The sequence below is a fragment of the Sinocyclocheilus grahami genome, unplaced genomic scaffold (genome assembly GCF_001515645.1).
Source record: "Sinocyclocheilus grahami isolate Dianchi unplaced genomic scaffold, SAMN03320097.WGS_v1.1 scaffold367.1, whole genome shotgun sequence".
Lineage (NCBI taxonomy): Eukaryota > Metazoa > Chordata > Actinopteri > Cypriniformes > Cyprinidae > Sinocyclocheilus > Sinocyclocheilus grahami.
In genome coordinates this window covers 641293-655482 of record NW_015505546.1, presented here as the reverse complement: position 1 = coordinate 655482, position 14190 = coordinate 641293, and the positions used below count along the sequence as shown (strand labels likewise).

Below are 14190 nucleotides of genomic sequence, written 5' to 3'. Positions count from 1 at the left end.
TCGCCACCTTTTCCATTTTTCTACATATTTTTCGGTAACACTTTACTTAAAGGGGTGTGCATACGACTGACATGACACCTTCATGATCATGACATGACACATGTCATGAATATGAAGGTTTTTTATGCATGTTTATGACAACTGTCATTAAGTGTCATTCGCTCAGTTATGTCATTTTTAATGCAAATATGACATTATTTGACCTAACCCTACCCCTACCCTTACCCCTAACCATAGCCCATAACAAAGACATCTCAAACAATGTCATCTTTGCATTAAAAATTACATAACTGAGCGAATGACACTTAATGACAGTTGTCATAAACATGCATAAAAACCCTTCATATTCATGACATGTGTCATGTCATGATTATGAAGGTGTCATGTCAGTCTTATGCACACCCCTTCAAGTAAAGTGTTACCTATTTTTCTTACAGTGTACTAAGAAAAATATATAGAAAAATGGAAAAGGTTGAACTGGATCATCGAAGGTCAGAAGCAAAGACATTGGTTAATAGAATGGGATTAAATACATAAAGCATATTTGTGTTGTTTAACATTGAATTATTGCAGGTTTGCGTCATATTCTGAGTTGCATTATTTTTATTAATTTTGAGGAATACTGAATCTGTGTGTTTTTGAGTGAGATGAATTCATGCATGTTCATATTTATTTTAGAACTACAGTAACATCTTCTGATTTCTCTCAACATGGGGACAGAAGAGCTGTCAATCAATACATTTGAAAAAAAGAAGTAACTTGCGTTACTTATTTGAAAAAGTAACTCAGATATTCTCTTGTAAATTAAAAAGTAATGTGTTACTTTACTAGTTACTTGAAAAAAGTCATCTGATCACGTAACTCGCGTTACCCCAACACTGATCTTGAGTTAACTGTCTGTGCAGTAACAATGAAAACGTTGAAAAGTTTCGGCAGCCTTTAAATGAACAAACTTAGAAATCTAAAGAAATATTTACTGTAGTAAAATGTATCTTCCCTTATAACACAGTACTGAATGATTAACATATTAACACACCGTCATTTACAGTAGTATAACCACAGTACCATGTAGCACCAAGATACTTTTTTGCAAAGCGCTGTACAAAAGAAAGAAAACCTCTCGAATAAACCAAACCTCATACCTTGTTTTGTTGCTGTTGCAGATGCTAGAGTCAGAAGGCTGAAACCGTTTGTGACAGCTTGTTATCTGTGCTCAGGATAATCACAGACAGCTTCAAGCTGCTGCAAGTATCCAAGAAAACCCCTCCGGATCCTGACGTCACACGCTGCTCTCGAGTAACAAAACTACACCGGTAACTCCATTCACTATTTCACAGCAAGTCTCCTCATTCAGAATTGGAAAGCGACAAAATAACTGTTCAAAACAGAAATGAACTAGCAGCCTTATTGTAATTTGAGAGTTAGATGTCAACAAAGCCAATCACAAATTGACAAAAAATTGAATGCATTGACAACGGACATGTCACTTAAATGGTTTTTCAATGGTTGCCGAAGCGTTTCATCCTCAAAAAACGTTATAATAATGAGACCACTTGGTAACTGACCCTCATAAATGCTGGATAAAATGCGGCCCAACACCAGTGGGTGGTATAAGGCTTTATTTACATAACAAAGTGTTGAATTACTTATGACCTGGTTGTCTCATCTGCTCAAATCCCACCTGCTTCAGAGGTGTGGTCTCCTGACCACAAAGAACAAGATTTCAGTTAGAGATGCGAGACATGCAAATGAGAAGATGTGTTTTATAAAGGTACTTAGGACTAAATAATTCATAACTGGATTGCCTTGTATGGCTGCATTGCAGCTGAAGTGTACTGTACATGCGATGTACGTTCTTGCAGAATCCAATTCAAAACACACACATAAACCATTTTCAAGAATGATTTCTGAAGGATCATGTGACACTGAAGACTGGAGTAATGATGCATCACAGGAATAAATTGCATTTTAACATGTTGCTGTAAATTGTAAGAATATTTGATCCAATAAGCGCAGCATGGATGTGTCCAGCACAGCATGGTGAACTAGTAGGAATATTCCTTTGATCGGAGATGAAAGCTGCACTCTGATCTCTAGTAGTAAAGGAGACTCTAAAGGTCGTGTCAACAGTGTTTACTGTCTCTCTCTGCTGATCATAAACCTGCTGTATGCTTGCTTTTGTGATGGTTAAGGGAAATGGAGAACGGAAATTGCTTCCAGATCAGCTGTAAGTGCTCTATATTGTTCTTTTCTATCGAGCCATTTTTGTTTGGAGTGGCTCAGGCTGTGCAAGAAAATACATGCATAAAAGAATCTTTCATAAGCGATGGTAAGTCTCATGTGCTCATCGAGTGTGCATTTATTTGATTATGAATACAATACAAACAGTGATATTGTGAAATAGTATTACATTTTAAAATAGCTGTTTTCTATTTGGATGCACTTTAAAATTTTATTTCACAGGAATATGGGGATTTCTCAACCCTTTTATCCAGAAAAAATGTATTGCCACTATCCCTTTATTTTTCCCATTTGTGAACTTTAGGCAGAGGAAAATCTGAACTCCGACTGATTTATCAAACCCTTCTGATGTGAATCCTGTAAAAATGCATCAACCTCCATTTTAAAGGCAAAGGTAGGATTATTGTCCAGTTTCATGTTTCAATGAACGCAGGTGTTGCTTATAGTAGCACATGGCACTGAGGAAGGGTTAATACCCCAAAATGTTCTGCACTTTTGCACCTTTGCACATTTTTGTGCCTTTTGGGCTAAATTTGGACGAGTGCGGATCTCTTTCATCTTTGTATCAGAAATTGTATGAACAATAAAACTGTAAAATTCAGTAAAATTCCTCTAAACACAGGGTCATCAGAATAGTGGCTAACCAATACAATACAAAAAATTAGGGTGATGTGACAGCATTAAATTAATCTTGCAGATAAAGTTATGCTAAATACAACAAATAAAATTAGATGTATCATTATATCTTATTTGAAAACATGGCAAACAGCTATATTTAACTATAAAAATAAGCGTTTCTAAAGAAGAACATTCTTATAAACAGATTTACTTGATTTTTATATGAACGATGCACTAAAATGTATTGGACTTGCTAACAGCTACAAATGAGGGAGAAGACAACATAGGAGAGAGTAATGAAATGTTTCACTAAAACAATATGGATCAAATAAATGAAAAAGAATGGCCATGGTCCATAGTCTGTCCATTGCACAGTATAACTTATTGCAATTCTTGTGAATATTGTTACAAAGGAATGGGAATGCAGGTTTTTCAGAAGGTTTTGTTTGTGAATGGGATCTTTAGCGTGTGTTTCAAGGCCAGCGTTGTGTCCACCTGTTCAGAGGAGAGTAACGTGTGCCATTGAGCCACAGGCTTGCGTGGGTTGGACAGCATATCCGCCCAGTGACGCAGCTGGTTTCCTGTAGCATCACAGCCCAGATATATCTTGCCGATCGCATTATTTCTGCTCATTTTGTCATGATCCCACACAGAGATGACCAGCTGGACTTTCTGTATGAGGGATAATAAGTGAAACAAACAGTTATACACATAAGTTACTTGACGTGGTTGAAATCACAATGTAAGAATGATATTATGATTTTACAATGCTATTTTGTTTTCCCACAGACACAAATCAAACCTACAAGAATCAAACAATCTAATAGAGATAAACATCACAATGGGTTCAGAAGATCACAGCAAATGTTGATTTGCCATTGGACCCTTAATTCATCTAAGCAACCAGTTAGGCTTCACTCACCTGAATCTGTTCAAATGACACTTCAAAAGTGAAAGATTCATTGAAGTATGGATTCAGTGTCTGCTTCTTCACTGATGTTTTCTTCTTCTTCCACTTTTTCTTATCCAGAATCAATTGAACTTTCACATAAGGGTCTACAGAACAAAAACAGAGTGATTAAACCATTTCTAAGCTAAACATACTCTCTGTAGCTGAAATAATGCAATGTCTGATCAATTTTGCAATTGGAATAACAGTTGCAACATTGTAGCCGGTAGCAACCTTTTTGCAAAATGATATTACATTGCTTCTTTCAGGCTTTGTGACACTTCCAAAGTAAAATGTCCAGTATGTGGCACTAAAAAAACACATTCAGTTTTATCTAAAACAGATTAACTTGAATTTGGCAATGTTTTTTTCTGCTTTAGCTTGCTTTTACAAGTCTGTGAACTCTTTTATCATGACTCGTGTTTCCAAGGACTCGTACCTGAGCTTTTCATCATTACGCCTTCTTTCTTTGCGTGAACATTTGGGCAGCGTTATGCAAATCTTCCCACATAGTGACGTAGACATGTGGGGGCGTGTTAGAACGAGCCGTTTTAGGTAGGTGTGGCTGACTCTTAACTTTTATAAAGAATATCTCTTTGGATTTGAGACTTTAGTCTTTGCAACTTTACAGATCTTCTTTATGCACCAAGAGCTTGCAACACTCCAAAGAGAAAGGAAAAATTTAAATCGCATCATATGACCCCTTTAAGATATTTGTGATGGAATCTGAGAGCTGTCACACCCTGCATATACAGATTATTTATTTATTTTTTATTATTTTTTTTCTTTTGCACACAAAAAGTATTCTCGTAGCTTCGTATAATTGCGGATGAACCACTGATATCACATGGATTATTTTACAGATCTCCTTGCTACGTTTCTGGACTTGGGAACATTTCAGTTGCGTTGCTGTCTATGGAGGGTCTGAGAGCTCTCAGATTCCATCAAACATATCTTAATTTGTGTTCCGAAGATGAATGAAGGTCTTACGGGTTTGAAACGACATGAGGGCGAGTAATTAATGACAGAATTTTCATTTTTGGGTGAACTAACCTTTCAGGTGTTTTTAACTGCCACTAGTATTCATTTCAATTGTAGAAATTGTAGTGAATTGTATTTATTGGTACGTTTTGCAAAACTGTAGGTAAAGGCACGTTTTTTTTCCCTGTGAGGCCATTTTTAGTGTTTGAGAAGTTTTGTTTGTGTCAGTAGTGATTGCAGACTAGACTTCTGAGGATGTAGGATATTTTAGTATGTCACCTGAAGAGCCTCCCTGGTCCATCCTCTTCAGGTTCTTGGCTTCCAGTATGATCACAGTGAGTTTACTACTAGCTGGGACATAACGAATAGAAAAGCAGATATCTCCCAGATGTTCTTGCTGCAATATAGGATGACATTTAAGATGCGATTACACTAGCAGTTACATTATGCATAGGGAACGCTCATATGCCTCTTGTGTCTTGTTGAGGCAATCTTGATTTTCAGTCGTGACTTGCATGGGGTCATAATGTAAATTACGTCAAGCACTGAGTGCTTACGAGCAAAGATGGCAGAAATTTCAATTTGTCACCATTGTGCCATTGAGTATAGGGCACATAAGGTTGCTCCAGGGGGACTCGCTGTAATTTTACATGATGCTCTATGCTCAAAATAATTTTGTAGGAGCATCATCCATACTGCAGCAACAGAAAGAGTAGGGGCAAAACTACTATTCGAGACCTCTCCAATTTCTGGTTTGTAGAGAATGACACTTTGCACTGCATATCAATATAATTTATGTGAGCTAACTACATGAAAAAATACATTGAACTTGAGAACGTATTTGACTGAACTGAACCTCATGTTTGGAAGCTTCGCTCAGATCTCTCCACTCCTCAATCACATGATTCCAGTCCACAGTGGACAGATTCAGTCTGATCTCACCGATCATGTCGTGTTTGGAGAATCTGTTGAAGTCATAGACTTGCATCACCAGTGTCGACTCAATCAGCTCCTTCTGAGGGATCTTCAAGTGATGAAAACAACACATCAGTGTTTAGTTACTGTAAATAGGCTGTAAATTTAACAACTCCACTTTAATGAGCTTGGTCTTGACCTCATCAGGTCATTGTTTGAGCTGACAGCAGATTATTTTCCTACATTAATCTATGCCCATTTGATAATGAACGATTTTATATGCTGCATGGTTTACCTGATATTTGAAATTTTCATTGAACACTGGGTTAAGGGTTTTCCTGAAGACTTTCGTCTCAAACGTTTTGGACTTGTTGGGAAGAATGTAGACTTTCACATAAGGGTCAGATGTTCCTCCTAAATCCATCGCTTTCAAAGCGGCAGCTTCTTTTATCCCTACAGTCAGCTGATGAGAAATATGGTACAGTACATATAAGATTAAGATTATGAAAACTGTTTTATGACAGTTTTAATATAAAAGTATATGCTACATGAATTTACATTTGACCCTATACTCTATTAGTACACATTACTAGACCTGTACTGAAAAATTAATCCGTGCAAGTTAATCCACAGACAAAAAAATTTTTCAGTCATTTTTTGTAAAAGTCTGTATGCTTCTTGCCCCTGAATTGGTGTTCCTGTAGCCCTGCTATTAATATTTTTTTATTCAATATTCCAAATTTCGATTTTAAAGTCGATCACAACTTTCATTTCATGTGGGCTTTAATTAAAAAGATGCACCTCATGAAGCTAATTTATAGAATGTCTTGAGCGAGCATATAAATTGAATCTAGACAAATAATGAATTTGGTGAAGAAGAAGATGAAATATAAGGTAGTTCTGACTTGTTTTTTTTCCATTTCAATTCCATTTCATAGTTTTAATGACTTTGTTGTTATTCTAAAAGTACAAACTTGCTTTATAATATAATACTAAGGATATTTGCATTTTGGAATGAACAGATGTATGAAGCAGGTGGATGAAAGTTAGAAATAAGTAGCTTATGCTTCTTGCCAGTAGGGGTGCTTTAAAATCAGTAAAAATTATATGATTACTTCTGATCTGGATGCGCTGAACTCCAGTGAGTACTGCAGTTTTCCTCTCTGCTGGTCAGCTGAGCCGTACTCCACATCCTCTGTCTCAGGCTGGACCTGTCAGTACATCCAGTGTCACGTTAGTGAACGCCACCCAGAGGAATATTTTATTGCTCATGAGTTTGCATTCTTGAGAAACTTAAAGGAATAGTTCACCCAAAAAAGAAAATTTGAAAAAGAAAACGTACCCTCAAATCATTCAAGATGTAGATGAGTTTGTTTCTTCATCAGAACAGATTTGTAGAAATGTAGCATTACATCACTTGGTGGATCCTCTGCAGTGAATGGGTGCCGTCAGAATGAGAGTCCTAACAACTGATAAAAACATCACAATAATCCACAAGTAATCCACACCACTCCAGTCCATCAATTAACACATTGTTTCTTATAAGCACCCAGATTTTCATTTCATAAGATGTTAATTGATGGACTGGAGCGGTGTGGATCATTGTGATGTTTTTATCAGCTGTTTGGACTCTCATTCTGACGGCACCCATTCACTGCAGAGCATCCACTGGTGAGCAAGTGATGTAATGCTACATTACTACAAATATGCTCTAGTGAGAAGACAAGCTCATCTATATTTTGGGTGAGTAAATGTTCAGCAAATTTTAATTTTGGGGTGAAATATTCCTTTAAAGGACCGTGTCAACAATGGCAGCCAATGGGGTGAGTTTGGGGGACGGGGCATGGATGTTTTTTCAACCAGTAGCATATGATAGGAGTGTATGAGGAAACAATTGTACTTTTTTTTTTATCTAGACATTACACACCTTACCTTTAAAATCTCTTTATAAAGAAATAAACACTGGCACAAATGAGTTTATTATTGATATATTGCAAGATTATAGAGCAATAAAAGTTAAAAATGTGGAAGTATTTGATGAGAAATGTTTAAGTTACTATCTTTTACTTTCAAAGGCTTTGGTTTCTTGGAAAACCAATCTTAGTGCCAACTAGAAGAACAATTTAAGCATGGACGACCCATCTCTCACCAGTGCTGTGGTTGTGTGGATCCTCTGCAGTGAATGGGTGCCATCAGAATGAGAGTCCAAACAGCTGATAAAACATCACAATAATCCACAAGTAATCCACACCACTCCAGTCCATCAATTAACACATTGTTTCTTATAAGCACCCAGATTTTCATTTCATAAGATGTTAATTGATGGACTGGAGCGGTGTGGATCATTGTGATGTTTTTATCAGCTGTTTGGACTCTCATTCTGACGGCACCCATTCACTGCAGAGCATCCACTGGTGAGCAAGTGATGTAATGCTACATTACTACAAATATGCTCTAGTGAGAAGACAAGCTCATCTATATTTTGGGTGAGTAAATGTTCAGCAAATTTTAATTTTTGGGTGAAATATTCCTTTAAAGGACCATGTCAACAATGGCAGCCAATGGGGTGAGTTTGGGGGACGGGGCATGGATGTTTTTTCAACCAGTAGCATATGATAGGAGTGTATGAGGAAACAATTGTACTTTTTTTTTTTATCTTGCCACACCAGTGCAGACATTACACACCTTACCTTTAAAATCTCTTTATAAAGAAATAAACACTGGCACAAATGAGTTTATTATTGATATATTGCAAGATTATAGAGCAATAAAAGTTAAAAATGTGGAAGTATTTGATGAGAAATGTTTAAGTTACTATCTTTTACTTTCAAAGGCTTTGGTTTCTTGGAAAACCAATCTTAGTGCCAACTAGAAGAACAATTTAAGCATGGACGACCCATCTCTCACCAGTGCTGTGGTTGTAGTTCCTGAGATCCCTTTCATACTGATCTTCTGGTCCAGCTTCTTCTTCCTCTTCTTTTTCCCTTTGCAGCAGCATTTTACACAGCAGCATATCACGCAGATAAGAATGAGCAGGACGATGGCAGCGAATATAGCATAGATGGCCCATCTTGGCACTGTTGTGGCAAAAACAACAATATTCCATCACACAGCAGCAAAGCAGCGGTCCAGTATAGCACCATGACACACATCTGAAGGATGAGGCGAGACCATGGCCAGGAGACTTATGGCAAGTTAAACTTGTAACCAGTGAAAAATGAGTAGCAAGAAATGTGCGCAAGTGGCAGAATTAGATCGGGGCCCATGGAGCAGGTGCTGAAACGAGGATTCATATGATATACTCACAAGGAATCCTGTCCAGTAAAGAGGTCAGGAAGCCTGGAGCAGCTGTTGTGGTGTGAAGTGTTTTAGTTGGTTTTAATGTCGGTCTTGGTGTCATGGTGAAATGCATGGGACCAGTGGGTCACTGGAAATATACCTATGAAAGATAGTTAGTGGCTGGCAAGTTATGGTTGAGTTAGTAACCTTGTTTTGTGACGCCCCCTACTGGTTAGAATGAATGAAGGGAACGGTTTACTCAAAATTAAAGGAATAGTTCACCCAAAAAAATGAAAATTCTGTCAGAATGTCATTTCAAAACCTTAGTAAATATAAAATTGCACCTAATGTGTCCATACAGTGAAGTTATACGTTCTGTGAACATTCAAATTACAACAGAAACCAGTCTTGCCACACTACTGTTTAAATATTCATGCTAACCTGATACTGTGGAAAGTCATCTTGAAGAAAATGTATTTATTTATCATTCTAAGGTCATTTATTTGTACCCTCATCCGTCCCTCGGGTCATTTTGACCCGAAATTCTTTTTCAAAAAAATTCTAAAAATCGTGTGTTGATCGTACCGGTCCAAGATTTCTTTACTTTTGTCACACTTGCGCTGGGAATACACACAAACAAAATTGAGTGGATTCGAGGAGTTTAAATGGGTGCGATAAATTTTTTTTGACCCGCATAGGAATTAATGGAATTTACGAGAAAACTGCATTTTTCATTACATTTAATTTTTTTAATATACAAAATCTGAGACAATTATGTGAGTTAATGTCAAATACAAAGAGTTCCGTTGTTACAATCTACCCCACTACTGGGGTGAGTTGTAACACAGGCTGGGGGCAGATATAACAGTGTGAAGTAATTTGCTGAAATAAGACTCACACTTCCAATTTATGCAAAAACTTTATTGATGAACAAAGAATAGTCAGTTTTGAATAAAGTGAACCGTTTAAAGTTACAAAAACATTATATTGTATTCCTTTTAGGACTTTAAATTGAGCACAAAAACAATTGCTGTGTGTTTGTGTGAATGTGTACTGTATTCAGTCACTAGCTGTGTTGCCATCTACCTGTTTTTATGCGAATTTTGGAATATCACATAAAAAAAATGCTGGATGGAAATGTTAAGATGCGCATAAATTCAAAAACTTGTGCACAAAAAAAACGTATGTGCTCATTTGAGGCGGATAGTGTTTTTATCCAATAAGACGATATGCGCATAAACTATGATGGAAACACATTTTACATAAATCCCTTGATGTGCAACAAAAACCTCACATGACTTTGCCTCAATAGAGGATGTGATTGGATAACTGGACTCATTGGAATCATCATAAGGAGTTGGTTGTAACATTTTTAATGAACTGTTACAACTATCCCCACCCCAAACAGCCATAATAGCTAACTGTTTTAGCATGTGGGTTTTAAGTTAGCATGAATGCAAAGTATCACATTAAATTAGAGAAACAGCTACATTAGGTTATGTAAGTCAAATAATTGTATCTACAACACAATGGTTGCTAGGCAAAAAATTATCTTAATGAAAAAATTACTTAGAAATTTTTTTTTTTTGGTCATAAAATCTACAATGATGCTCACATTCACATGCCACTTCTCCTGTAACATTAAACATGTGAATGGAGTGTATGATATTGATGACATCACCACAGCTCCTTTCTGACTTGTCAAACTGACAGTGTTGCAACCAACCCCGTGTTACAACACTCCCCGGTCTCCCCTACTTAAAGCACGAAATAAACATGAATGAACATCAGAACATATTTCATTTCAACCGTGGAAAGATATCATGTCAGTACACACAAGTTTTCAAGTTAAGTCCACCGAAGTTAATCTACTCTCCTGTCTGATTTGTTTGTTGGACAAAATGCTAGATTCGGTGTTATGATTGTCAGATCGCCTGTCAATCGATCTCTTTGCAAAGGGTCAATTGTGCAATGACGTTTCCTTGATAATTGGCCCAGCAAGATGACACAAAAGTGTGTTCCAGGTAGCAGATTCATCCCTTTGAAGCCTTCACTCCGGAGGGTTAAACCCTTCAAACAAATTAGGGCATAGTGAGGAAAACAAGTTTACTCATAAGAGAAATTCCCATATCTGATTTGTGAATAAATCGAGTCAGTTCAGTTTACATACTCGCTTGAATGATTTGTTCACGAATTGGAATGATCCAGTTCTTCATCATCCAATTCAACGATCCTGTTTTACAAGCCCACTGGAATGGAAGAATACAAATTTTTTTAAAATCATATAGGCCTACCACCACTGTGAGTGTGTGATGCTGAGTAAATGATGAGAGAATTTTCATTTTTGGGTGGAGTATCTCTTTAACTCTTTCCCTGCCAAACATGGGATTTTCCGTGTTTTCACTGTTATACGCTAGGGGGCGCTATTACGCATCTCCTGAATGAGTCTAGAAAGTGCCGATCAAAAACACAGATCAGGAAGACGCCGAAACGAGCAATCTTATATGTATGCATATGCATATGAAAAATATTGCGATCATCAACACTACCGCATATGAAAACTGCCTAATGTTACAGAGTGAAATGTCAATCCAGGAAAGTGGTAAAGGCCTGTGCAAGCTTTGGGAGTACTGATGGAAGCCATCTAGCCTACTGCATCTTTGCTTTGATAATATTACTGAATAAGATCCAGATGTAGTATTTGATAAAAACACGATTTTCTCAGCTTTTTGTTCAAAATGTTGCTATTTTTATGAAACCTATGTGTTGATAAAAAAAAAAAAAACAATGCTTGAAGCTATAGAATAAAACCGATTTTTTTTTTTTTAAGTAGAGGGTCTGATCTTTATTTTGATGTATTGTATGTTCAGATATTCATACAGCAACATATTCTGGAGGCTATGAAATTTTAGTGAAAATCAGCAAAAACGCTGGCAGTGGCTGGCAACTTTTTTTCAAAAACGCTGGCGGGGAAAGATTTAATTCCGGTTTGTTCCTCGCACTATGACTGGAAGACTATATAGCTTCTAGTGCAAAATAAATATATCCATCTACAAAATAAACAATATTTTACCAGAGTAGCAAGAAACCTTTATCCTGATAATAGAGCAAATATGAGTAGTCTGATATACGGGTCCTTTTTCATTTGTGGTGGCAAGTGGTGTCCCTCTACTTTACAACAGTTGAAATAAACTTTAAAGGTAAGGCAAGGCAAGTTTATTTATATAGCATATTTCGTACACAATGGTAATTCAAAGTGCTTTACATAAAAGGAAGTAAAATAATCATAAAAAAATTATCACAACAATAAAACAAGGAATTTAAAAACGTTTAAAATGATTTAAAATTGATTTAAAATGAATTTAAAAGTTAGAAATAAAAATGATTGTACATAAAATACAGTGCAATTCGGACATAGCACAGTGCTCATTCAATAAATGCACAGCTAAACAGATGAGTTTTGAGTCGGCATTTAAGTCTGACTAATGTTTTAGCACATCTGATCTCTTCTGGATGCTGATTCCAACTGCGGGTGGCATAATAACTAAAAGCGGACTCCTCTTGGTTTGTGTGAACCCTTGGACTCGATCCTAATGATCTGAGTGGTCTGTTAGGTTTATAATCAGTGAACATATCTGCAATGTATTTAGGTCCTAGGCCATTGAGTGATTTATAAACGAGTACAAGTACTTTAAAATCAATCCTAAATATAACTGGAAGCCAGTGTAAGGACCTGAGGACTGGTGTGATATGCTCAGATTTTCTGGTTCTAGTCAGAATTCTGGCAGCAGCGTTCTGGATGAGCTGCAGCTGTCTAATGGTCTTCTTGTGAAGGCCGGTGAGGAGACCATTACAATAGTCCACCCTGCTGGTGATAAAGGCATGAACAAGTTTCTCCAAGTCTTGACTGGAAACAAAACATCTAATTCTTGCAATGTTTTTTTAGATGATAGTATGCTGATTTAGTTACTGCTTTGACATGACTACTGAAACTAAGGTCTGTCTCCAGAATCACACCAAGATTCCTGACTTGATTTTTAGTTGTTAGACCCCTAGAGTCAAGGTGTGCATTCAGCTTGAGAACTACATCTTTGTTTCCAAATGCAATGACTTCAGTTTTCTCCTTGTTTAAAAGAAGAAAGTTGTGGCACATCCAACTGTTTATTTCATCAATGTAATTAAATACCAATAAACCATAACATTTTTGTATTCTGTACTGTAAACACAATTTGTGTACTCTTAATAGTTACATTTTTGTTTTAAAATACATATTTAATTGTGTTTGAGAGATTGCATTTGTACCAAAATATGCATGATAACTTGCAGATCTGACATATTTTAATCAAAATTTTGATAAATACATACTTATATGTGCCCTGATCTTGAAATCATCATGATGGCAGCCTCCATTTTAGAAAAGTCTGGATTTAGGCTGATGTGTTTGTGGTTTTACTGTCTTTCCTGGTAATACCACTAACTATGTGAAGTCTGTGGTGTTAATACTTCAAAATGTATCTGAAATTTCTTTCCTTCAGAGCCATTTAATCTTATAATTTAATGTTTTTAGAGTATAAAGTGTTTTAATCTTTTAGAATAAAGACTATAAATGTACCACAAACCATTTTTGCTGTCTTTTTTTATTTATATACTTTTTTCTTTTTTTTAAAGAAACTATTCTCCTTTGGCAGAAATAGGGGCCAAGATGAACAATTAAACATTTATTTTAAAGGGGTCATATGATGTTGCTAAAAAGAACATTATTTTGTGTATTTGGTGTAATGAAATGTGTTTATGCGGTTTAAGGTTAAAAAAACACATTATTTTCCACATACTGCACATTATTGTTTCTCCTCTATGCCCCGCCTTTCTGAAACGCAAACTCATTGGTCTGAAAAGCGAGGTGTGCTCTGATTGGCCAGCTATCCAATGTGTTGTGATTGGCCGAATACCTCAAGCGTGTGACGGAAATGTTACGCCCCTACCATACTGTGATGCCGTGTCCCAGCCGGAGCGACGAGACAAAAACATGAAAACCCATTATAAACGAGGCATTTGTTGCATCCAGTGGGGACATAATTACGGATTATAATAATTTATACTGTCTTTTTACGTGTTGCGTTGCATCGCATCGCGCCGTGTAAACATAAAACCATGTCTGCATTTGTGATCAGAGAAATGACAAACAACAAGCGCTACTCTACACTGCC

General features: G+C 36.6%; 2 protein-coding genes across 2 annotated transcripts in view; one reads left to right on the top strand and one right to left on the bottom strand.

The window, feature by feature from the left end:
* Window positions 1-1178: 1178 nt before the first annotated feature.
* LOC107549276 (cytosolic 5'-nucleotidase 1B) overlaps window positions 1179-14190 on the top strand; it is a 17949-nt gene continuing 4937 nt past the window's right edge. The window contains exon 1 of the mRNA XM_016230301.1: window positions 1179-1313. The gene's annotated coding sequence lies outside the window, so the exon portion shown is untranslated. The remainder of the gene's footprint in view (window positions 1314-14190) is intronic.
* LOC107549275 (synaptotagmin-1-like) lies at window positions 3138-9297 on the bottom strand. The gene is made up of 8 exons (XM_016230299.1): window positions 9011-9297; window positions 8612-8781; window positions 6820-6915; window positions 6000-6167; window positions 5646-5813; window positions 5069-5186; window positions 3782-3915; window positions 3138-3531 (listed from the first exon to the last, which is right to left on the bottom strand). Exons 1-8 carry the CDS (start codon window positions 9114-9116, stop codon window positions 3292-3294), a joined length of 1200 nt encoding a protein of 399 aa, XP_016085785.1. The 5' UTR covers window positions 9117-9297; the 3' UTR covers window positions 3138-3291.